The sequence below is a fragment of the Grampus griseus genome (assembly GCF_964374135.1).
Source record: "Grampus griseus genome assembly, chromosome: 14".
Taxonomy (NCBI): Eukaryota; Metazoa; Chordata; class Mammalia; order Artiodactyla; family Delphinidae; genus Grampus; species Grampus griseus.
Window position 1 is genome coordinate 70,434,251 of NC_139008.1, and position 26,328 is coordinate 70,460,578.

Genomic DNA, 26,328 nt, shown 5'->3' on the forward strand with positions numbered 1-26,328 from the left:
GGCTGTGTTGGGTCCTCATTGCTGCGCGCGGGCTTTCTCTAGTTGTGGCGAGCAGGGGCTACTCTTCATTGTGGTGCGCGGGCTTCTCATTGCGGTGGCTTCTCTTGTTGCGGAGCACGGGCTCTAGGCGTGTGGGCTTTAGCAGTTATGGCACGCGGGCTCAGTAGTTGTGGCTCGCGGGCTCTAGAGCGCAGGCTCAGTAGTTGTGGCGCACAGGCTTAGTTGCTCTGCGGCATGTGGGATCTTCCTGGACCAGGGATTGAACCCGCGTCCCCTGCATTGGCAGGCGGATTTTTAACCACTGCGCCACCAGGGAAGCCCAGTCCCCAACCGATCCCTGGCACCAGGGACCGGTTTCGTGGAAGACAATTTTTCCATGGACCCAGGGGGTGGGGGGTGGGATGGTTCAGGCGGTAATGCAAGTGATGGGGAGCAGCAGATGAAGCTTCCCTTGCTCACCCGCCCCTCACCTCCTGCTGTGCGGCCTGGACCACTACCAGTCCGTGGCCTGGGCGCTGGGGACCCCTGCTTAAGAGGTCTCACCCTGTCCACACGGCCACAATGATCTCTCAGGCAAAGCTGCCTTCCAAGAGGCTCGTTACTAGTTTCCTAGTTTAGTGACGGGTGAGGTTATGTTGAATGGTGCTGTTTTCAAATAGTTTCACTTGCACATAGTTACATGTTACATGAATATTTTAAAGTCTTTTTCATGGCGATACTGCCAGAGAGCAATCCCGTCTTCTCTCCTGTGATTCGGCATGGACCACGCTCAGGCTTCATGCAACTGCCCCAGCATGTCTGAGATGAGGCAATTAAGTATTTGTTGGGCAACTGGTGTGTCCTGCACCGTGCTGGTACCGTGAGTATGTAACACAAGTAAACGTTAGTTTAACCTTGTTCTTGAGGAGCCTACAACAGTCCAATCGTGAAATAAGGCCAGCCACAAGAGAATCAGAGCACAGCAGACGGCCGTGGGGGTTAGGGGCGGGCGGCTGAAGGTATGCAAAACACAGAGTGAAAGGCAAGGACAGGCACAGAGAAGCCCACCACATCTGAGGAGATGCTGCAGTGAGGGTTACAAGAGTACCTGTCACTGTGTCGACACCAGGCAAGAGTGAAGGCGAGCTACTAAAGCAGAAGCCCGGTTTACACGTACTTCTGTAGAAACTGATCTCCATGTAAGTTGTTTAAAAAGAGCAACGAGGGCTTCCCTGGTGGTGCAGTGGTTGAGAGTCTGCCTGCCGATGCAGGGGACACGGGTTCGTGCCCCGGTCCGGGAGGATCCCACATGCCGCGGAGCGGCTGGGCCCGTGAGCCATGGCCGCTGAGCCTGCGCGTCCGGAGCCTGTGCTCCGCAACGGGAGAGGCCACAGCAGTGAGAGGCCCACGTACCGCAAAAAAAAAAAAAAAAAAAAAAAAAAAGAGCGACGAGAACACAAACAGCATGTAAAGTAAATACTACTTTAGAGAAGGTAAGAGGAGGCTGTGCGTTCCCACTGCTGGGCCCTGCACAGAGCATCTCTGGAAGAACCCAGTTAACAGTGGTCGCCTCTGGAGAGGGAAACAGGGGCGCTGGAGTGGGAGGAAAACTTACTTTTGACAAAAAATATTGGTTAACACGTGTATGCATTACCTATTCAAAAGGTGTTTAAATAACGAGGGGTTGAGGTCTCTAAAACAACGAAGTTTCTTAGATCTGGGTTGGAAGTGCCACTGTGGGCTTCAGTTGTAGGTGGCAACATAGAAGCCCAAACTTTTAGATGGGAAAGAACCCTTACTTTTCTGCCATACCATTCCTTACCTCAGCTGTCAATCAACTCAATTTCGAGATGTTTTTTCAAAGCTCAGAGAATGAGAACTCTAAGAATTTGCAATCGTCCCTGATCCTTCTGCCTAGCTGGCAGTAGCTGACGGCCTCCTTAGCAAGAACTGGAAAGAGGCTGTCTTAGGTACAGGATTCCTGCCCGCCTGGATCTACCTCAATCAGAGGAAGGCTTCCAGAAGATGTAAGATACAGCTGTTTCTGTATCTCCAAAAAGAGGCAAAGGTGTTGACATCGGGCAGTATCTGCAGCACAGGAGAACAGAACTGAAAGCCAGTAGCATTCACCTATACTGCAAATGAGAAGTAAATCAACTCAGAGGACGGACAGACAACTCCTCTTAGAGAGCCACTTCCTCGCAGGCTGAGATGATAACCCCAGGTGGCATCTGACCTCACAGGGAAGGAGATCTGGAGCTGGTCTGTGACACCCTTCACTTCAGCCAAACAAAACCTATTAAAACTTTTGGCTGGCGGTATTCCCTTTTCTTTCATTTCCTTCTTCTTCTAGAAAACTATTCTCTTGGTATGAAATATACTTACAGAAAGTGCATTTTGCATAAATGTACAGCTCGATGAATTTCCACATACCAAACGCACATGTGTATCCAATATCCAGATCAGGAAGCAGAACATTTCCCCGGAAGGCCCCCCCGGTACGCCCTTCTGGTCACTATACCCACTCTGAACACACAGTCACTGTCCTGACTTCTTAGAGCTTAGATTCGAAGCAGCTGCTTTTTAACCTTTTGAAGTTCTTTTGATAACAACTTCACGCCCCTAAATACTACATGTACTACTAATTACGCAAATGCTTTGAGTACTCACTATCTGTCAGCATGTATCAGCTCACTTAATCTTCATAACGATGCTGAGGTAGGAACTATTATCCTCATTTTTAAAATAATTCACCTGCAGGTAAGTAATGGGGCCAGGATTCAAATCCAGGCAGTCCTGACCCCAGAACCTTTCTTGATATTGGGTGATATCACATCTGATATTGGGGTGGCAGTAAATTTGCTAATTAACAGAGTCCACAATTCTAGAAGCTCACAGTCCAGTTATGCTAAAGAAACTCTGCCTGTTCTCTGGTGCACCTCAGGACAGAACCAGGACCCAAGATCAAAGGGTGGAAGATTCAAGGAAGCGGATTTTAGATTCAATATACAGAAGGACAATTAATTAGAATCATCTGGTAATTAAATGAGTACTGCTGAGAAGTGGTAAACTCCCATCACTAGGAAGGCTCGAGCAGAGGCTGGAGGAGTCCCTGTTGGGACACTGCCCACAGAATCCCCACGCTGCGTGGGAGGAGCTGCAAGACCCCTGCCGGCTCTGAATCTCTTGGCTGCTGAGCCAGGACTAAAGAGGACAGTACTCTCCGTCAGATTCAGATGAATAAACAGCAGTCAGCTTCTTCAAACCCAGAGAAGTGCTTTACTGCATTATTCTTTGATTCTCGGGGTAAGGCCCTCACTCAGGAAAGACCTTGGGGCTGGTGGTTAGAAATGTTAAGGAATTCCTCAAAGGTCACAGTTAGTTCGGCTCAACATCTGTGATCATCTGTGCGGGTGTCAAGCGAAGTTCTATGTTAATCTCTCCAGCTGGGGATGCGAGAGCCAAATGTTGCTGCTATGACTTAATAAGGCAAAACCCGAGTCCTTCGTGCTGCTCTTCATCGTTTACTGAATAGATTCTGATTCTGTCATGGCTACAAGCACCGCCATTCTCCAGCCTACGAGGCTGACGGCCACAGAGTTACCTGCTTTCTGTATTCCTCGTCACACGTGATGGATTCTTCTTCAGTCACAGCTCTCGTATTTGACCCTTTCTCCCCAATTCTACAGTCAGCACCCTAATCTAGGTCATCACGATCAATACTTAGTATTATGACAGAATTCTCCTAGTTGGCCATTCAGCTCCAGGTAAACACCTACTCCATCTTGCAAATTGTTACCGGATTAATTTTTCTCCCCCAGTATCACTTTTTATCATGTCTCACTTGTTCAAGAAATATGGTTGCTTAGTACTTACAACAGACTCCTCAGTGAGCCTGCCATACCAGGTCTCCCATCAAGGAGCCCTCGTCCCTGCCAGCTTCCTTTCTGCTCCCTCACAGTGACTCTGATCCAGTCAGTGAACATGCCGTTGGGTCCTGCCCCAGCCAGGCTCTGCTATCAGCAGCAAGTGCCCTTTAAGTCTTGTCTTGAGACCTACTGCCCCAGAGAGCTTGTACCTTTGTGTGCGGTAGTTTTTATTACAGTATTGGGCATGAGACCTACCTTCAAATATTTGGAGGGATCAAAGGACAGGGTTAGACTTCAGCAGTAAAGGAAAAATAACCACAACCCAACAACTACAGAACCATTAGGTTGATGCTACAGGGAGGAAGAAAAGACCTAGCAAAACATCTTGATTTACAGGATAATACACTCTTTATAACCAGAGGTGTGCAAGCTGAGGCCTTCTCACTGCCTACCAGGAATACTGAGGAGGTAAGTCTTGCCTGGCCTAGGAAGCTGGGCTAGATGGTTGCCAAGGGTCCTTTTACTTCTAACAGATACACTGTACAGCGATGCAAGTACCCACATGCAAACCTGTCATTGTTTCGTGGCTGGGTGCCCTAACTCCCCCAAACTAAACTTCACAAGAACAGTTTCATTTTCTATCACTTTCTCCTTTATTTCCGCCTGCCCCACCCCAGCTCTTAGCCTCGGGATATAAAGAATACTATCTCAAATGAATGTCCACCAAACACCGGGAGGCCATGAATGTCAAAGCAAATCTGAAGAGGAAGCAACCTGGCAAGCGGGTACGGCTGAGAGCGGTGGCCACCAAGGCCAGTCTTCTGCTCTCCCTGATGTGCCCTCAGGGGTGGAGGGAGGGAGAGGAAAAGGAGAGTGAGCAGTGAAATCACCAGCGTCCTCTGTGGATTTTGAGAGTCAGGTCAGAAGATCCTGTACGAACTGCTCTGGTAAGAGAGGCCGGGTTCCGGGGGAGAAAAGGGATGATTAAAGGAGGTAGAGAGGCTTCAATGCGACTGAACCCTGACCCAGTTTCGAGCACACAGCCTATCCGCCTTTCCAGACCTTGCACGGTGGTACAGGGGCATCAAGTGGCCTCCCACAGCCCCGTGGGGGGTCCCAGGAAGCCGTGCTGTCAGAGCGGAGCTGCCACCAGGGGTGAGGGGGGCACACTCACTTGTTGCAGTGCTGTTTGAGGTGCTTCTTGTAGCCATCATCGTGCAAGACCACCTCGGGGTTGCAGGTGGCCAGCCAGTCTGCGTTCTTTAACTCCGGGAGCAGCAGCTGGTTCTTCGTTTTCTTCCCCTTCCTCCCTCTGGGGACTGGAGCGGACAACCCTGAGACAGAAAGGTACGGAACGTGAGCCGAGACGGCTTAAACGCAGCTGTCGGAACAGAGCTGGGCTAGGGTGGCAAAGAGGCAGCCGGGCTATGCACGGTGGCCCTGGACGACAGGCCCCACTCCTCCGTCCCCCAGGCAGGGATGGCGAGGAGACAGCCGGTCCCCTACCTAGTAACCCCCAGGACCATTCAGTCAGGCAGCAAGAATCTACCGAGTGTCCTGCAGGATCAAGAAAGGTGTAGCAGGGCTTCCCTGGTGGCGCAGTGGTTGAGAGTCCGCCTGCCGATGCAGGGGACACGGGTTCGTGCCCCGGTCCGGGAGGATCCCACATGCCGCGGAGCGGCTGGGCCCGTGAGCCATGGCCACTGAGCCTGCGCGTCCGGAGCCTGTGCTCCGCAACGGGAGAGGCCACAGCAGTGAGAGGCCCGCGTACCGCAAAAAAAAAAAAAAAGGTGTAGCAGAACTTGTGCCCGTGGGGACCTCACAGCCTAGCCGGGGAAAAGGAATGCTCGGTCTGAGACGTGAAGGTGAGCTGTGTCTCAGCACAGGGAAGGAGCAGTACAACGAAACGCACAGACAGAGGTGGAACTGAGGCAGGGCACGCTGTGTGAGTCCCCATATCAGAGAAGGAACCCCTGTGACACCCAGGTTAGTGGGCAGGACCGGCACGTGGGGAACTTCAAGAGGGCCCACCTGCACTTAAACGAAATATCACAGCTAACACTGGATGATTCTGAGGGAGAATGGACGTGGAAAACACCAGCATCCTTTCCCACAGGTAGCCTTCTGGAAATACACCGAGGAAGAGATGTGCCCAAAGCACGGCAACACGGGCCCACATGGGAGGAGAGAGGGAACCACAGGGGTTTGCTTCTCGGCTACGGCCCGTGCCACCCCTCACCTGAGTGGTTCTGGAGGGTCTGGGCCTGCCCATCTTTGGTAGGCGTGATCAGTTCCCAAATGAAACTCTTGATCTTCTCGTCCCCCTTGTAGTGCTTGACACAGTACACCAGCAGGGCCCGGCAAATCATCTCCATGTCCTTCTCGTTCAGATGCCACTTGAATCGTCCATGGGTCAGAATGTCCTTCCACCGGCCCCAGCTGAGAGTGGAAATACAGAATGGTGTTAGAGGGCGGAAGGGCCACGCATGCCTTCAACATTGCAGGACAAACAGGAGCCGAGTGCTTCTCGACCCCTGCTGGGCTTCCTGATCACCCTGAGGGCTTTGTCCTGAAAGACCTTCGAGGATCGCATACTGTAGCACACCAAATGTCACTGAGGTGACCTGGACACTGGACACAGAGAGCTTCATACGACCACTAGAATGTTAAGAAGGGAGGGATGAAAATATCTGGAGCGAGGAATAAGTCTGGAATTAAAACAGAGTCCAGGACTTCACTGGTGGCACAGTGGTTAAGAATCCACCTGCCAATGCAGGGGACATGGGTTCAATCCCCGGTCCAGGAAGATCCTACGTGCTGCGGAGCAACTAAACGCGTGCGCCACAACTACAGAGCCTGCGCTCTAGAGCCCGCGAGCCACAACTACTGAGCCCACGTGCCACAACTACTGAAGTCCGTGCGCCTACAGCCCGTGCTCCACAACAAGAGAAGCCACCGCAATGAGAAGCCCGCGCACTGCAATGAAGAGTAGCCCCCACTTGCCGCAACTAGAGAAAGCCCGCGCGCAGCAACGAAGACCCAATGCAGCCAAAAACAAATAAAAATAAATAAATCTATTAAAAAAATTATTAAAAAACCCAACTGACTCCAGCTGCAGTATTTGAAAGCAATGGTGAGCTCCCAGAAGCTAAACCCTCTACTTCTACCAGAGCCAGAGCCCTGCATGAATCATGCCTTAACTCTAACATCTGCTACACTGATTCCTTATATGTCCTTGGGGGAAAAAGGCAGGAAATCAGTACCAGGCAGTAAATTAGTACCAGAGCTCTGCCGTAACAAGCATATGAGAAAATCACGGCCCGTCTACAACATGGCAGCAGAGTGCAGTGACTGAGGGGGGCCACGGGCAGAAGGCACAGCTCCCTCTTCTGCCAACAGACCCTCCATCAGCCCAGACCCCAGAGGTGAGTGGAGAGACACACTGGACAAATCTCAGGGACTGAACCAAAGAGGGGAAAACAACAACAAGAACAAACAAGTGAAGCCAATACCCACCCAAAGATGAGCAGGTTCTTCTCCACCCGGAAGCACTCGGCTCGGAGGTAGCGTCTGGTTTTGTCATTGAGGCGCCTGGACCTCGTGGGCCTCTCATCAGAGTCACTGTCCAACTCTGAAAACTCCATGAGCTCATCCTCCTCAAAAGAGTTGTAGTGTTTGGTCTGCTTCCTCACGCGCGGGCGGTCGATCACTAAGCTTTCCTGGAAACAAGAGAGGACTGCTGGGGAGAAAGTCCCCTTCACTCTCCCTGTATCACAATGCAGATCCTGCTGCTGTTCCTCAGGACACATTTGGGAAAGAACCACCCCCATCTCGTCCTCCAGCAGGAAAGCCTCTTCCCAGCACACCTGCCGTGTCCACGACTAGCAGAGGGGACACTCTGGGACTTGATGAAGTTGGTGTGTCCCTCCGCCCCCAGTGCTGGCCGCCCCCATCTGCTGGTTTTGCAGTCTAACAGGGGCCTGGGCAGGCGAGGCCCCCCAGCGCCAGAGTGGCCTCCTGTTCTTGCCAAGAAGGGTGGGAGTGGTGCACCCCAGCTGTTGTGCCCGGCATGCGGAGGCCGCCTGTGCTCTGGAGACAGGAGGAGTCAGAGAGTTCCACCTGCTCAGCAACTTTTGGAAGACGAACACAAGTTACTGCCACTTCATTCTGCCTTCCACTGGTGCCACTAACCTTTTGTCTTTCATGGAAAAGATAACCTCTAGCTCAGGAAACTCACCCATTCTGGCGGCTCCCTTGGCCAAGACCATCACTTCTCTGGTCTCCATCACTTCATGCTTCTCGCCCCTCCCCCCATGCCTCTTCCCAAAGCTCAGCTAAGCTCCTGCATACTGTCTCAGGGCAAGAGCTTTTTCTTCCCCCTCTTGCCCACTGTCCTGCACACAGAGTACTCCCTGACTGTGACACTGTTAAACACTATAAACAGGTTATTAAGGGGACTGCAGAATCCTCCTACCAGGAGAAAAGAGGTTGGATGAAGCAACCTCTGGCGATCCTACGGAAGAATAGTTAAGGCTGGATGCTGGTTACTGAATCAGCTAGATGTAAGCAGGGACAGTCTCCTGGGTCTGTGAGTCCATGAGAGTTCAACACTCACCCAAGAAGACAGGCAGAAAGTGATGTGTGCTCATCCCTGAGGGAGGTAACTGGGTCAGAGATGGAGGGAGGGGAAACTAACACGTATGGGCTGCCTCACATGGGCTGGGCAGCCACCTTCACAATGTTATCTCTAACTCTGCCAAGAGGGCGTCACCACCTCCTTTGTTCACATGTCTTTTTTCACTCTCTCAGTGAGGTCAGTTCCCCTGCCCAAAGACATACAGCTGGTCAGTGGCAGAGCCAGTATTCAAACTCTGGTTTTATTCCAAGGCCATTCTCTTTCTCATGTTCAGAAATAGGAAAATTCAAGATACTGAAAAGAATGGAGGTGAACCCAACAAACTTTTCTTCACCATGCTTTTTTCCTCTAATGTTCGTCGGAGGTAAAGTTCCTTGCATAGGAAGTGTTGAAATAGAGGAAAACGGTCACATGCCAAGGATAGGATTTTGGCTTGGGTCAGAGGGCTGATCTTGACCTGTCTGGCCAGTTCCAGTTCTAATTGTTTTTATCGAATTTCCTGGACACCCAGCAGACTGTATGCCCCATTAGGTCACTTTAAAGATAACATTTCTCAAGCTCTATGTGCCAGGCATGTTTTAAGTGGGTTACATACAGCACCTTATTTAAGAACTAAGGCTTAGGAGTAAATAATGATTTGAGCTGGTAGGAATTTACGGTCCCATAAGACACCAGTGAAATGTTCAATGAAATAAAATATTCTCAGTGCTGTACCTTCTCACTCTTTGCTTCAGTGTCCAGTTCAGCTATTTTAGCCCATTTCTGCCAAAAGTTTGGGTCATCTAAGGAAATATCCGTTCTGTTTCCTGAAGCCACAAAGCTAGCCTGTGAAGAAGAAAGAGCCAATAAACTGTACTTGAACACAAATTGTAAAACACCTGTGTGATCTCAAATGCACCAGAGACTCAAGAATATTCTCCATCCGCATTCAAAATCAAAACCCCTAACAGAGCTGCCAAAATGAAAGTGAAAATCTTGAAGCTATTGTTTTAAAATTTTATTTTAAAGGTGGGGTGAGGATATTACAATTTCAACCTACAGGATCATTTTTTATAACTTAAACTCGGAAGCAGGAGGACAACCCCTGGGAGATGATGGCAATGTATGTCCAGTTGCCCGTGAAACGGCTGATTCTTAAAACTTCCCTGGATATAGATTTTCTTTCAGTTCACCAATCCCCAGGTTTCCACTCTGGGCAAGGCCCTGGCTGGGCCATATGAGGTGTACAGAGATGAGCTATGCCTCTAAAGCACAAAATGTCCCTGAAAAAGCCCTTCCCCCATAAGCCACCAAACAGGTGATTTGATCACACAGGTCATGAAGCTCACAGAACCCACGGTGAGAGAACCTGAGAGTGATCTGACAAGTGGTCTGGTTAGTTGAGTTCTAAATCCAGCGACCTGACGGGCAGAGGAAAAAGGCACCTAGACTAGAAGCTGGGAATCTTGAATAAAATCTCTTGTCTCATGAAATGAACAAAGTACGTGTTCACTGGAATTTCAACTCCCAGATCAAGGAGTGCTCTCCAAGGGACTCGGGATGACCATTCGAGGGTTCTGGAGCAGTCTCCGTGAATAGTGAAGAAGGCAAACTGCAAACCCAAGTGTCTATCCTGCCCACGGAAGATCAGCTCCAAGGATTCAGAGTGGTGATTTCTTTTCTAGATTGTGACCCATTATTCAAAGCCTCTCTAAGAACCTGCATCTTCAGGGTGGCACACAGAACAGTTGTGTAGCCAGACCATTTCAACGGTTTGCATTTAGACAAACAGAAGCCGGGCTAATGAGGGTCAAAGAATAAAGACTCTTCTTTCCACTGCCACCCCACGTGGACTCTGCGGAGAGGGCCTTATACCTTGGCAAAAGTGGATCCTTTCCCTTCAGACTGGATGGTGATGGTGTGGGTTCTCCTCTGCAGAATCTGGTCTATGTCTTCTTCACAGAACTTGGAGCCTTCATCTTCCTCATCCATTAAGGCACCATAAGCACCTTTCCGGAGCAAGTCCTCTACCTCCATTTTTGAAAGCTGCTGTACCTGGACAGGTCACCAAAGGCTACTCACAAAGTGGGAAATGCACAGGAGAAAAACAGCCTGAAATCTGACCTTCATGATTCAGTACCCAGTTCCTCCACTAATTGCACATGTCAGAAGACTAAAGACACAAGATTTAGAAAATGAAAACCCAGATAGACACTCAAGAGAATGATGGGGAGGGCAGGCAGACAATCCTCCAGGGAGCTCTGGAATAAAACCCAGCACACGACCCAGTGGCCCTAACATTCCTCAGGATGCTGGTTATTATCAAGTGTCACAAACCATTAAAACTATGCACCACTGAAGAGAATATATTTCATGTTTATTTTATGTTTTAGTTTGAGTCTGTATCTTTAAAAACCTCCAGATGTACCAAATGAGCTAAAGAATAATGAGTTATTCATTATTAAATAAATACAACAGTATTGGAAATGATGTCACTTCTTAACTAAAGAAAGGATCCCATGCCAAGCGTTATCTTCTCAACTGCTTGTTGAAAACAGGAAATGGGAGTTCAAAACACCCTTTCCTGGTTCTAATTAAGAATCTGGTTCTCTTTATATCAATCACAGGAGGGAATTCCATGACTCCCAGCACTGGTAACTTGAAGTATTAAACTTAGCAACATACGCATAGCTAAGAGGATGTAGAACATCTGGACTAAAGACAACTCAGAAGGGCCAGAGATTAAGGAGATATTCGGCTTTGTTTGCCTAGACTTTAATACAATTCAAGAATCTTAGCAGCAATTTTTATCCCCTCTAGAGGGGAAAAGAAGATTGTATTAACTGCCATAGTTCAAGCTGATCCTTCATTCATTCATTTTTTCATTGATCATCATGCATTGAATGTCTTTAACATGCCAACTACTGTTAGGGGTGCCGGGTAAGATAAAATAGCTCACCTTCAGGGAGCTCGAAGTCTGTAGTATGAGATAAAAAGCATGGTGATAATTTGGAGTTAAGCGTTCAGATCTACTGATTTCCAACAGGCAATGTGTAAAACTCTATTTACTGAAATGTTACTGCATGTTGGGCAATCCTACCACCCAACTGCTCCTACAGATTCCTTTACTCATCTATAAAATGCAGAGACCTGAACCTGAATTACCCTCTATTGCAGGGAATTACCCATTAAAGATGTGCGGCCTGACTCAATTTAGTGAAAGGGAACCTTAAAATGGCTGTAGGAATGAAGAATTCAGAGAGGCCCTGGGCTGCATGATAAATTCTTCTCTAGGCTCGAAAGCAGGTACCAGCATACTCACTCCATTCGTGCTGCCTTTTCGGTTGATGTCCTGAAGGACAGCCTTGTCCAGACCCAGCTTCAGGCTGGCCTTGTCAAACATTTCCCGCTCGTAGGAGTTCCGTGTAATGAGGCGATACACCTTCACGGCTTTACTCTGGCCTATCCGGTGACATCGGGCCTGAGCCTGGGAAGGAAGGAGGGTCACACACATCGTGTCACCAGACAGAACGGAAGCAGCCCAAGGAACGGGGAAATGCTTATATTCCACGTGGGGAGAGTGGCTGGCTCTCACAGTTACGAGTCATGGGACTGATTCTGGAATAGAATTCACCCAGATGCCAGCTACCCCTTCAAGAGCACCCATTTCATTGCCCGTTATTTACTGAGTGACTGCTGTATGCTGGGACAAAGTGATGAGAAGGACCTGGCTTCCTACCCTCCCTAGCCTGTGGTCTGAGTGCAGGCACTCATTCCCAGGATGCTGTCTTGCTCTCTGGGGAAATGTCTCACCCAGAGCAAGCAGCACCACTCTTTAAGTTTTCTCATTTTAATACAGAAATTTTCATAGATGAAAGTAGAGAAAAGTATAAGGACCTCTTATGGTCAACTCTTGCTTCATCTCTGCTATGCCTCTACACTCCAAGATTACTATGAAGCAAACCCTTGGCATCATATTGATTCATCCTCACATATTCCAATATGTATTTCTAAACATAAGGACTCTTGTAAAATGTATTACCATCGCTATACTTCAAAAAATTAATACTAAGTATTAACTATCTAGTGTTCCAATTTCCCTGCTCATCTCATAATATTTCTTTAAGTTTGATTGTTTGCATCAGGATCCCAATAAAGCCCATGCAGTGTAACTGGCTGATATATCTCTGCCTTTGATCTCTCCTATTCTTCCAAATGCCAGTTACTTGTTGAAGAGACCAGGTATCTGTCCTACAGTTTCTCACAGTCTATATTCTGCTGCCTGCACTTTGGCTGTGTCACTGAATGGATTCCTCTGTTCCCTTTATTTCCTCTAAACTGGAGTTATACCTTGAGACTTGATCAGGTTAAGATTCTACCTTTGGCAAGTGTAATCCATAGTTGGTGTATAAATTTCCATCAAAAGGTACATGATGTCTGGTTGTCTTTCTTTTGAATTGATGATCATTGCCTAGATCCATGATTTCATTAGCGGTTACAATTCCCCTCATCAATTTTTTGGTTACCCTGATGTACAGTTCATATAGGAGAGACAAGCTAAATGTCTGATTCTTTCTCTTTATTTAATCAGTTTCCAAATGAACACCCTCCAAAAGTGACTAATGAAGAGTTTTATAATTAGTTTCTTAAGGAATACAATGCAAGTATGCATTTAAGTAATATCTGTGCTATTTTTTACTGCATTGCTGTTTTATTTTTTTAATAAAATTTATTTATTTATTTGTTTGTTTATTTATTTATTTATGGCTGCGTTGGGTCTTCGTTGCTGTGTGCAGGCGTTCTCTAGTTGTGGCGAGCGGGGCTACTCTTCATTGCAGTGTGCAGGCTTCTCATCGTGGTGGCTTCTCTTTGTTGCAGAGCACGGGCTCTAGGCACACAGGCTTCAGTAGTCGTGGCATGCAGGCTCAGTAGTTGTGGCTCTCGGGCTCTAGAGCACAGGCTCAGTAGTTGTGGCACACGGGTTTAGTTGCTCCGTGGCATGTGGTATCTTCCCAGACCAGGGCTCAAACCTGTGTCTCCTGCATTGGCAGGTGGATTCTTAACCACTGCACCACCAGGGAAGTCCCTGTTTCTTAATGCTATTCAAATACGGCCTATGGAAAACTCCTCAAGTTGGCTCCTGAGTTCTTTTTTCTTTTTTTTTGTGGTACGCGGGCCTCTCACTGTTGTGGCCTCTCCCGTTGTGGAGCGCAGGCTCAGCGGCCATGGCTCACGGGCCCAGCCGCTTCGCGGCATGTGGGATCTTCCTGGACCGGGGTACGAACCCGCGTCCCCTGCATCGGCAGGCGGACTCTCAACCACTGCGCCACCAGGGAAGCCCGCTCCTGAGTTCTTTTGACATGATTCAGTCAAATATGGAAAGGAGGAAAACTATGAAAAATTCTGGTATTATATTTGGAGGTGTCAGTATGAACTCACAGTTAGGGGTGTGTGTGTGTGTGTGTGTGTGAATATACACATAGATAAAGAAAAAGATATGGATATGTCTGTATTTATATTTGTATGTTATATCAAAGACCAGCAGTATCTAACAGCTCCCTTGCTTTCTGGTATGACAACATGTTCCATGCTCCCATTGTATATTTCCTGCCCAAACCTGGATTCAGTCATTTTTTCAAGTAGTCCAAGAGCTTCTTTCAGTGGGAAGTGGCAGTAGAGACAACAGTCTGCATGCTCTAGGGACGCTCCCTGCCACTAGGTTGGTCATTGTTCCTGGGCCTACTCAGTGGGTAAAAGCAGAAGCGTTTGTGTGTGTGTAGTGCATACGATCACGGGCACACATAAGACAAATTACATCATGAAATCATACTGATGTTTTCATTCAAATTTGGGACTACGGGGTTTTAACTTCATTAACTATACATCTGTATTGCTTTTTAACCATGTTGAAAAGCTCAGTTCTTAACCATGCCAATATCATTACTCATCTGATTTATCCCGCAAATACATGAAATATCAGAAAAACGGTATCATCATGATCACCACCGAAACATAACTACTGAAAACAATGTAAGGTTTACTGCCCTCCCACACTGGGATATATCCCACCAAGAATGTACGAACTCCAGTGTTTTAAATTTTAAATACACACTGGGGCTTCCCTGGTGGCACAGTGGATAAGAATCTGCCTGCCAATGCAGGAGACACAGGTTCGATCCCTGGTCCGGGAAGATCCCACATGCTGCGGAGCAACTAAGCCCGTGCACCACAACTACTGAGCCTGCGCTCTAGAGCCTGTGAGCCATAACTACTGAAGCCCGTGTGCTTAGAGCCCGTGCACCACAATGAAGAGAAGCCCCCGCTCGCCACAACTAGAGAAAGCCCGCGCACAGCAACTAAGACCCAACACAGCCAAAAATAAATAAATTTATTAAAAAAATAAAAAATAAAAAAATAAATACACACTGGCAGATAAGTTTCTTTTTCACAGTGGCAGGATCAGCACTTTCTGTGTAATCTAGGACTGAGCAAATGTGTAAATATACTGAGGGTAACAGGAGCCAGGGTTTTCATTGCTGAAGAAGGAAGTTACAAATATGGAAAGAAGAAAAACTAGAACAACTCTGTGGCATTAGAATGGATTTGGAGGTATCAGTATTAACTCATGGTTAGATGTGCACATATGTGTATAAAACCACACAAAGACATGAATGTGTGTGCATCTGTTTACGTAGACACATGCATGTATATACACACATATACATATGAATGCATGTTATGTATATATATTCCCTGTGTGTGTATGTATGTAGTCTAGCTGTGTCCACTGAGAGGGCCTAGAAGAAATGGCATCCCAGTAGCAAAGAACATAACGAACCCTCAGATCTTGGTTTCTAAACTCCATTCTCCATAACAAGAGAGAACAAGGCATGTTAGAGAAATGATTAATTCCAGGGCCAGGGTAGTCAAAGTACAGGATGAGCCTGAAACATATCACTGTGCCGGAATATAAGGAAGTACTCAAAGAATGATGGAGACGCATCAAAATAACACCTGAAACCTACGAGGCTTCCGCTGGTTAGGTCCAGGACTATCTGAACATCAAAGTAAATATCGTATGGAATATAACCCACTGAATAAAAGAAGAACCCATGAGTACATACTGACATAAATAAACTAATGGGAGAAAAGGGAAAACTCTTCCTCAGAGTAGAAAGTAACTAAAAAATGTAGAATGACTGTTAGAAAATCACCACTTTGCAACCATAACAGTGATGGCTGATCCAGGCAAAAATAATCAAAGGAAACTAAAACCAGTGGGTGAAACTTTGATGAGGAACAGGATATTTACATAGTCTCAAAGCTTCTCTCCAAAGCTACTTAGTAATTTCAAAGGGAAAAATAGCAACTTCATAGTAGAGAAATCCGGCAGACGCCACTAACTAAGCTCAAAGTACTTATTATCAACAAATGGACATCATGTTCCTCTCGACATGACACACTGAGAAGACATATCACTTCGAGGTATCACTAAACCTGAACTCAATCCTGAGGAAATACAGACACAAAATAAGGGCCTATCTATAAGATATCTAGCCTGTACCCTTCAAAGACATCAAGGTCGTGAAAGGAAAAGAAAGATCAAGGCACTGACCCATTAAAGGAGACATGAGAACTAAACAAAGTGGGTGATCCTAGTTTGGATCTTGGGGGACTAACAACTATAAAGAATGTTGAAAGAAATGACAAAATTTGAATATGAACTATGGATTAGAGATACTATTCTTATTTCTTTATTCTGAGAACTGAACCCTGGTTATATAAGAGAACGTCCTTGCACTTAGGAAATACACACTAAGGCACTCAGGGGACAACTTACTCTCAGATGGTTCAGACAGAAAGTGGCGTGTGTGTGCGTGCACACACGTGTGTAGGTCTCTATGTACTCAGAGAGACAGGAGAGAGTTAGGGCAGAAATGATAAAGTAAATGAGGCAAAATGTTAGCAGTTGGTGAATCTGGATAAAGGGTATATTGGAGCTGCAAACTGAAATTATAACACAATGAAGATACTGAAAAATGAAATACAAACATTTGAGCATAACTCTTGGGGTTATGCTGTCCATATCATATAGAGCTAGGTTCAACTGTTTCATTTCGCTTTTGAATTTTAGGGATTGATTTTTCCCACATTAATTTAACCACAATGAAGGGAGTGGGAAAGAAAAAAACTAAACCAAGTAACCTTGGAAATTGGTATTTTGATTGTATACTTTAAGACCAATGACCTAAAAAACACTTTAGTCCAATATTACGCACAAGTAAATTTTTTTGTAGAATATGGGTTAGTAATTCTGAAACTACTTTATGCATATACGAAGATCGAACAAATGAGTAAATGTACTGTGTTATGACAATGAGACCAGGCTTCTCACAGCCAGAGAAAGGAGTTATGAATTCGGAAGAGTGCAGAAGGCTAGAAGGAATCCTGTGATGTTGGACTGGAATCAGAAATCTCACTACAGATGGATAGACAGGGAATAAATACAGAGGTGTGGTACCAGCGCTTGTGTCAGTATGCACATCTGTATTTCCTAGCTCTGTCTGCTCAGAGTCTAGAACCAGTAACACTCCAGTGGCAATGGGCACACCTAGTAGCCAGACCTTGGTTTCTAAATGCCATTCTCAACTAAAAGGAACCAGGGAGCCTTGGAGGAACAGTCAGTTCCATGGATATGGCAGGAAAAATGTAACATGAACCTGAGTGTCTTGTGGTGCCAGAAAATAAGAAGTGCTCACAAACTGACAGGAGCATGTCTAAAGGACAGAGGAGCCAACCTGAAGGGCCTCCTAATGACCAAATCTGGACGGCAAAATAAACAGTGCGAGTAGTGCATTATAACCTATAACGTAAAATCGATATCCAGGAATCCATACCAATACAAATACATAAAGAAATGGGGGACAAAGGACAGCTGTTCTTTACAGTAGGACTCCAATTCCTACTGTAGAAGGAATGACTGAAATAGAAAATTACCGTTTGCCAAACACCATCGTAATAATTACTGAAGGCAAGAACCACTGATGAGTGCTAAAATTAATAGGCAAAAGTATGATAGGAAACAGGATATTTATAGCATCTCAAAATATCTCCTCCCAACATACTGACTACGTTTCAAGATAAAAATAGTAACTTTACAGTGGAGAGACCTGGCAGACACCACCTCAACCAAGTAATCAAGGTTAACATCACAAGTAATAAGACATATCGACATCATGTACCCCCTGAGAAGGATATAACATCACTTCTATGATATTCTTGCCAAAAATACATAACCTCAAATCTGATCATGAGAGAAACATCAGGCAAACACAAAGTGAGAAACAATTCTACAAAGCGGCTGGTCAGTATCCTTCCAAAGTGTCAAGGTCACGAAACCTAAGGAAAGACAGGAGATGTCACAGATTGGAGGTGGCTAAGGAGTTGTAACTTCTAAAGGAGATGTGAAATCCTGAATTGGATCCCAGACCAGAAAAAAGAACACCGATAGAAAAATGAAGGAATTTGAACAGGGTCTATAGATCAGAGCACTGTATTGATATTAATTTCCTGGTTTCGATAATTACACTATGGTTATACAGAATGTTAACATTAAGGGAAGCGGGGCAAAGGATCCTAGAACTCTGCACTATTTTGCACCTTTTTTAAAGTTTAAAATGATTTCAGAATAAAAAGTTTTTAAAGTTTTGTTTTATAACGCTATAAAATACTTAGGATGGTTCCAAAGTCAAATATACAAAAAGGCATATTCAGAAAAACTAGCTTCTATTCGTCACTTCCCTGTTCCCTCACCGCCTCCCCCCAGGAGGTAACCATTTAAAATCTTTCCATGGCGGGGAGACATGACAGACAGACAGACAGACAGACCCTTTTTAGATAAATGCTAGCATACTATACATACTTTTTCCACCTTATTTTTTTTCACCCAACAATATATCCAGGAGATGACTCCATAGCGGTATGTAGAGATATTCCTCATTCTTTTATCAAAGCTGAACATACCCTTTTAGGCAGCAAGTCTCCTACTGATGGACAACTAAGTTCTTTTGTTTTTGGCTATTACAACTAGTTGCCACACCTTCTTTTACTATCTTTAGTGATTGTAAATCTTCATTATTAGGAGAAAATCTGATGGATAGCTCTGGTAAATGAAGGAAGTGATCAAGGTAAATAATATGGTTTGTGGAAACTGTAAGGCAGTAATAATATGTGCTCATTAAGTACTGACACTGATTTTCTTTGTTTTGGCTTACCTGGTGTTGAGGGCAAATTACAAGAGGGAGTTTAAGAAATATTCTGAGCAAAGGTCTAATAGAGGAGAGCTACAGACATCACTAATTTATTACCTTCTTGGAATCCATATCCCCATTTGTCCTCAATACCAGAACCCTGACTCTTATACAAGGGCAGCGATGTATTCAACTGAAACCATCTCCAGCCTCCCAGGGCTGGCGAGGTAATATAGTTCTGGACAATGAGATGTAACAGCAGTCTATCAGGGATATCTGGAAAAGTTCTGCTCTCTTGAAAAAAGTGTCACACCTTCCTTCCTTATTTTTCCTACCTGGGGTCTGAAGTATCCATCTTGGAAGCAAGAGCGTGTGAACCACACTCACTGAGGATGGGGGAGCAGAGAGACAGAAGGGACCTGGGACTCTCATGTCACCATGAAGCCACCTCACTAGTCCTGGGATACCCATGTCTGGAAAACAAACCTCTGCTGGGGCTGGGGGTAGGCAGGGGGCACTGTCACAAGCAGCTAGATGGTACCAGGAGACAAACACATTCTCTACCAAGACGACTTACCTGAAGGATAGCAGGATGAGTCCTGCCACATTTAAGAGACTCGCCATTTTACAGTCAAATCTCATATATTCCTCATTTTCCTTTTCAGAACTCACACACACAAAAATGTGGTAAAGAGAAACACTGAGAACTAAGTCAACAACTGAGGTGAAGCGCAAACAAAACACACCAGCAAAGGTATAAACATAGAACCCTTGGAGCTAGACCACCAGTAGGAGGCAGTGGTGCTACCCCTTGTCCCCAGGGCCCTCCATCCCAGGGGAAATTACAGAGCTCCAATGCTCTCCTGCATGATTTGTAGGCACCTAGTTTGTTCTGTACTTTTTAACACATTTGAGGTGAACAAAAGCCTACAAGAAACAAGTAGTCAGGTTCAGAAAAATTTTAAACAGACACAGATCCCAATGACTGTGATGGGTAGAAAGGCGGAGTCTCCAAACAGTGACAGATTTCCAACTGATTCCAGCCCTCAATTCACTGTTGTCAGGTGCAAGTCCAGAACCTTACACCACGTCTTTACAATCACGTGAAAATTAAATAGCTGGTACAAAGAACCAACATAATGTTGATTCCTCTCTTGATCCTTATATTACTCTTTCAAATTATTAGTTCTATTACATTTTAAAGGTACATTTTCTTTAATACTTTGAAATACTATTTGTACCTGAATGAAAATCTACATCATCAGAGAGGTTAAAAAATCACCTATAGTCCCACAAGAACCCAGCCACGTCTAGCATGCTGGGACACTTCCCCAGTTCATTTTCTACACATGAGTATTTTATTTCACGTCCAGCAATTTTACATTTCTCCTGGCACACAGAAAGTCTGTATCCGCTGGCCACCTACTCATCAGAAGAGGAGTCAGGGGCTCTCAGTGCAGTATGGATCAGTGGGCACTGACTGGGAAGCTGCCCTCCCTCAACTATCTCCTTTGCAGGCCTACTTTGGAATCTGAAATTTCCAGCTCCAGATCTATCCTTTGGGGAGAGGTATCAACCCCTCTGAAAATGTAAACACCTCTGGGAAAGAACGCCGATATCTGCTCATTGCACTGTTATTTCCACTGCGTGGTTCAAAAGCCCTGAGCACTTTTCCTTCCCCGGGGCCTGGCCTGGTGTGTAGGGCTCAATAAATGTGTCGTAAGTCAGTCAAGACCTGGCTGAGAATAGGAAGCAAGGAGAGGCAAGTTAACAGCATGGGAAAAGGGGGCTTTGGGCAGCAGAAAAAAGGAGCAGGGAGTGAGAAAGAGAGGACACTGAAAAGAGAGGCAGGAGAGTACTGAAAAGAAACTTGACTCACTTTATTTGGGACTGACGCTGTACTGCAAGCACCTGTCCCACCTGCCTCAGGTGCACCACCGACGCTCACCCCACTCTAAGTCGTCACACTTCTTGTTCCCTCTGTCTGGAACATTCTTCCTACTGATTTTATAACTTAAGATCCCCGTCCCCATCATTTAGGTCTCTGCTCAGATGTCACCTTTTTTGAAGAAGCCTTCCTACACCACCCTCTACATCAGGGCGTCCAATCCCCATTATTCTTATCCTGTTTCATTTCTTCGTAGTAAGTATCGCTATCTGGGACTATCTTACTTATTTTTCGTTGTTTTTTTGCCTGCCTGCTCCACTAAAATGAAAGCTTCACGAGAGCACACACACCATGGGTCTCGGTCACTGCTGTGTCTCCAACACTTTAAACGGTGCCCGGCACATTCCAGTGTTCAACAAACATAACAAACATTCACTGAACGCCTGGACCATGTAATGAAGCACTCACAAAGCCTTACTTTCTCCCAGCGAGGAAAAGTAAACTAAATAGAGTTTAGTCGTCCAAAGTGCAGGCATACATTCTACCAAGCAAGAGGCGGTGCCAGCGATATGATGGCGGCAGAGGGAGTGGCAAAGGGAACCGGCACCTCTGCTTTCTTGGGGCGGAGTGTCAAGCCCCTGGCTCCTCAGGCTGGATTCCCTCCTCCCTTCCACAATCCTCGGCACAGGCAGGAGCCGCATTACCCTGTGGTTGTGCTCTCGGCTAGGACACCTGCGCCCAGGCTTCCTGAATTCTCCCTTCGGGGACAACCTTATCCACAGGAAGGACGGGACCTGTGCCGTGCTACCACTGTCACCTTGTGGCCTCTGCAAGGGTGGCACGGTACCTTGCTTTTCCCACAGGCCCACTCAGCCCTCAGAGCTGGCAGCAGTGAGAAGAGGTAAAGAGAAGAAGTAAAGAAACCAGTTTTTCACTGCTCTTTTCCCTTCTCAGGCTACGGTAAGCACCCTTTGCCATTTTTTGAACTCAGGGGTTACAGGTACTATAGAAAACCTACACAAAACCTGCTGCAGCTGACGTACCAGGACTGAATCACAGCTGTCCCTCCTGGGTGAAGGCACAGTTTGATTTTTCACACACACTGATGCTAACACAGACATGTTCAAGGTTTGAGAGAGGGTGTGGCATTTACTTGATCCTCTAGATAAGACCTCCCTAATAAAGGGAGCTCAAAATTGATTTACTAGAACGTACTGTCCTGGAACCTAAGGACCCTGTGCCTTCACTTGTCTGGAAAGGGGAGCAGAAGGATTTGGGAAGGGCTGATGGAGTAGACACGAGAGCAGGAGCCCTAGTTCTCTGTCCTCATATTTCCGGGAGGGAACGTCGGCTCCCAGGTAGGAACACAACAGTCTCTTTCGCCTCCTTCCTCTCTACTCCAAAGGAATGACTGATCTCATCAGTGAAACGGGAGATCCGGTCCGAGTTCCTATAGACTCACCCCCCCCATCCCCTGCGGAGGGCAGAGTCCCCCCTCTGTCACTGCAGGCATACGAGGACAGCCTCTGCTCTGCAGGTGGCTGCCAGCAGTTCTCAGTGGGCAAGGTTAACTGTGGGATGAGGGTGCACAAGTGCAGGAGTCCTCGGAAGTCTAAGTCTGGCTACAGGTCAAGCTATACCATCTAATCCACCATCACAATTTATTAAAGCTGATGCTTTGATCCTTTGCACTCCTGGGTCTACTTCTTAACTGGTTCTTTTGGAGGCAAAAGGGAGAGAAATACAATTTACTGGACTCCTCAGACTCTAACGAGACCAAAGGAAACAGGATGACATCCAATGTCATCTGATTTATGAACACCTAGGTTTTAAAAACATACATATTTCTCTAGCAAGTCCTAAGCCTCTAATTCTACCCCCAAAGCACAGGAAACCCCAGCCAAAAGACCAGAAGGCTGAATGAATGAACTTTTAATAATAACAAAAAAGCACCAGAAAAGGTAACTCTGCTCTCTGACTTCCAGCTGAGTTTTCAGACAGTGCAGCTCTGTTTCCACAGCCATGGAAGCTGGCTTGTCTGCAGGCTTGCCTCAGGGACTGGGCTGAGCCCAGCCTCCCCCTAAGCAGGTTGGCTTCCCTGTCAAGGCTCGAAGGGGGTCTGCCTAGGGGTTGAGAAGCAGTGTCCTGGCACTGTCACTGCTTCCCCATGTTGTCCCGACTCCGGATAAGCACGGACTGCACCACATCTGTCCAGGCTGTTTGAGACCAGAGTGAACACTTACATGTTCTACCATCTGAACTTGACCTCCGGAGCTATGCTAAAATTCCACTAGGGTAGAGGGTAAGACCACGCTCATAATGGGACTCTCTTTTCCTGGCCCTGATGTTTATATCAGGTAGCATGTGCTTCAATCCACTCACAGATGAATGTTCTATGCCAAGCCCATTTCTAAAGGAAATACGATCATCTTGTATCAGAGTAGGAATTGTGGTTCTTCAATAACCATGAAGAACTAAAGATGACTGAAAGCTTTCACTCATTTACAAAAAGTATCAGAATATGTGCATATGTGTGAACGACTGTGTGCAAGTTAACATGACCTAACTTCCCAGCAAGGACAGTACCAGGGAGCCGCCTGGTTGAGTTTTCTGCTCTGTTAGGGATAGGAATGCATTTCGCTGATTTTCACAGCTGATTTAGCTGCAGTCCTGTGAACCACATGATGGTCTCAGCACCCTGCTCTCCAGACTCTGTCTTCTACATCACATTCACAGCACGTGGGTGAAGGGCAGATGCCAGGGAGAGTGTGCTGAGTGCGCACCATTCGGGTGGCAGTCTCCAGCTCTCGTGCTCTCCTCCCCACGCCAAGCAAGCCGAGAACCTAGCTCCGTCTCTGGGGGCAACTCAGAACAGCCCACCAATCCCACTCCCCAATAAGCACAGACCCAATTCCCTGCCCGAAAATTACTCTATTCTTGCCAATTCTTTCATTCCTACCTAGTCTGGTCAGACATCTCGAAAATAAAGGAGGGTTTCCTCTTGGTTACCAAGCTGTAAATAAAAATAACCAAAAAAGCAGCCAGTCTGGAAGACCACAGGTGGAGGAATTCTAACTCTAACGTGGACCTGGGACTGTTCACTGACATCGACGCTCATTTACCTTCTGCTACGTTCTTCTACAAGTGTTCTCCACTCCTAGCTAAGTCGCCCGAGTGTTCATGGTCTTTGTTTCTCCACTGAGGTTGAGCGTTAGAAGTTCAGAAACTGACTTGGCATACAGAACTCTCACACTATCCAATTTCAGTTTGGACTTTACTGCTATTCCTTTACGCATCTCCTGCTACTCCTCCAGCAGGGGCCATTCCAAAGTTGCTCCCTTCTCCCCAGACCCTAATTCTGGACAGCGCCACCCACCCCATCTGGCTGGTACAGACAAATCAATCACCTCAGAGGACTTTACCTTCTCCTTCAGGCCTGGTCATTCTCGTTCTTGCTTTTTCCATTTCTTGGCATTTCACCTTCAATGTCTAGACTTCACTAGGTGAAGGATGATGATTCCAAAATCTCTGCCTCTGACAGTGACCTGTCTCTAAATGCCAGCCCTATGCTTTCAGTTTTTCTCCTGAAAGTCCTTCAGGCGTGCCCAGCTAACACGGCCTCCAAACGGCCACCCGTTTCTCATACCGTCACTGGCCCAGGTTCCGAGCCTCACAGTCAGGTGAGCACTGCAAAGGAGCACAGAACTTTACAGGGGTCAAGAACTTACTACTTAAGGAACCATCTGTCTCAGGGTTGGCAAACATCTTCTATAATAGTAAATATTTTAGATGTTGTGGGCTATGAGGTCTCTGTTGCAGTACTCAACCCTGCCACTGTAACATGAAAGCACCCAGAGATAACAGGTATACAAATGGGTGTGGTTATATCCCAATGAAACTATTTTAAAAGCAGGCGGCTAGCCCGCTGGCAATAGTCTCCCACCCCCTGATCTACATCACTATCCTAATCAGGTTCTTGCTGGTGACCTGATCAAATAGTTTCTACTGATTATTATTACTTTGGCATTGACTATGTTAACTCCTTTAAAAATTGGTTATTTGAGAAAAAAAATATTGGTTATTCGTCATATCTAGCAAGTCATCTTTGACCGAAATATCCCGTCACCAGCAGAAAGGCCTGATGGGGAGCTGGCCATAGCCACTGATTTTTCAAGTTGGACGTTGAACATAGTGCCACAGAATTTGTTTTACGATGATTTTTTTTCCTGCGTTTTACCCAGCTGTCACCAACATAATAATTTAGAGCACTGGTTTTTCAACTAGTAGATTGTTTTCTTCAAACAAAATGTTATTTTGAAACTCGTTAAATGAAAAAGACAAAGCAGAATGACTCTGTGTGACATGGTAGGTAGAGAAGAAGCCCGGATACCCATCACCTTAGCTCCTTTTCTCTGCATCCCTTCCCGGCAGTATCCCCTAGGGCACCTCCTCAGTTTTGTGAAACAGCAGCCTTCCAACTTCTCTTATCAATCACCTGTATCATGAAAAAGGTTTTGAGGTCCCCAACGCTCTCTGAGCCACACACTCACACTCTGAGTATCAGCAGATGTCCCAAGAGCCAATACACACTCAGGATGAAGTTTGCTGTTAATGATAATGGATGTAAAACTGTCATCTAAAATAGCCTTCTTGACAAGTTAGAATCTTTCGGACTGACTTATTGTGCAATCTGGCTAGAATGTCATTGTTTTTACTTTCACACGGGGTTGATGAGGAATTCTGAACCAGAAGTGTTAGCTCTGTCATTTGCTTGTTTACACTTGCTTTTAAAATGTATTAGCTCCAATCTTTGCCATAATCTTTTCAAGCCACCATTATTCAGTTTGGTTAAAACGAGCAAATTTAATCTGCAAATACGCTTAACCGGGCCCACATCAACCCTACTATGCTGCATTCACTGGAGAGCAAATGAGCTACTGGGGAAGCCTCAGTCACCCCTGCCACACCAGGGAAGTTTCCTAGCCCTCTGGGTCATCTCATGTACTGTATACGACATATGACCACCTAACAGACAAAGTGAGTGAAAACGCCAGAATCAATCCGTATGTCAAGAATTAGAGAATTAGTCAAGCTTCGTATCTTTCTTTATGTCTGATGATAAACAGTAGTTCCAATCTACATTTGGAGGCTACCACTGTGAAATACCATTTGATTTGTAGTAAAAGGGAAGAACCACTTGGATTCGTGGGAAGGCTCGATATTTACTTTTTATTCAGTTGTACCCTGACCGAGGCCCTAAGCCTGCCACCTGGCCGAAGCCATAGCAATAGCATGGAGCATGGCAGACACTCTCTATAGCTAAGCCGGGCCCTGTCATGATGTTCTTGGATTCAGGGACAGCTAAGGCAAACAGCAATCATCCTAACGGTTACCTGCAAGTCATTTTGTGGGTTCCAGTCTGAATCAAATATGATGCAGGTATCGGCAGCTGTGAGATTGATCCCCAGGCCTCCCGCTCGGGTGCACAGAAGAAAGACAAAGCGGTCTGAGTCTGGCTTACAGAACCGGTCGATGGCTGCCTGGCGCAGGTTTCCCCGTACTCGCCCATCAATTCGCTCATAGGTGTATCTGAGGGGACCCAAACGAACGAAAGCCCAGGTGTTAATCATGACTTCAGTGGAGAACAAGAAACAACGCAGGAAGCTGTTGACTAACGGCCTTAAACCCGTCACTTCTAAATATGGACCTAATGTCAGAGGTCTCAAA

General features: G+C 46.3%; 1 protein-coding gene across 1 annotated transcript in view; it reads right to left on the reverse strand.

The window, feature by feature from the left end:
* Window positions 1–26,328, reverse strand: part of CHD6 (chromodomain helicase DNA binding protein 6) — a 211,602-nt gene that overhangs the window by 44,761 nt on the left and 140,513 nt on the right. Inside the window, exons 17-23 of the mRNA XM_082671502.1 lie at window positions 25,995–26,190; window positions 11,786–11,950; window positions 10,339–10,518; window positions 9,199–9,309; window positions 7,365–7,567; window positions 6,088–6,287; window positions 5,023–5,182 (exon numbers count right to left, since the gene is read on the reverse strand). Coding sequence (XP_082527628.1) covers window positions 5,023–5,182; window positions 6,088–6,287; window positions 7,365–7,567; window positions 9,199–9,309; window positions 10,339–10,518; window positions 11,786–11,950; window positions 25,995–26,190 — 1,215 coding nt within the window. The remainder of the gene's footprint in view (window positions 1–5,022; window positions 5,183–6,087; window positions 6,288–7,364; window positions 7,568–9,198; window positions 9,310–10,338; window positions 10,519–11,785; window positions 11,951–25,994; window positions 26,191–26,328) is intronic.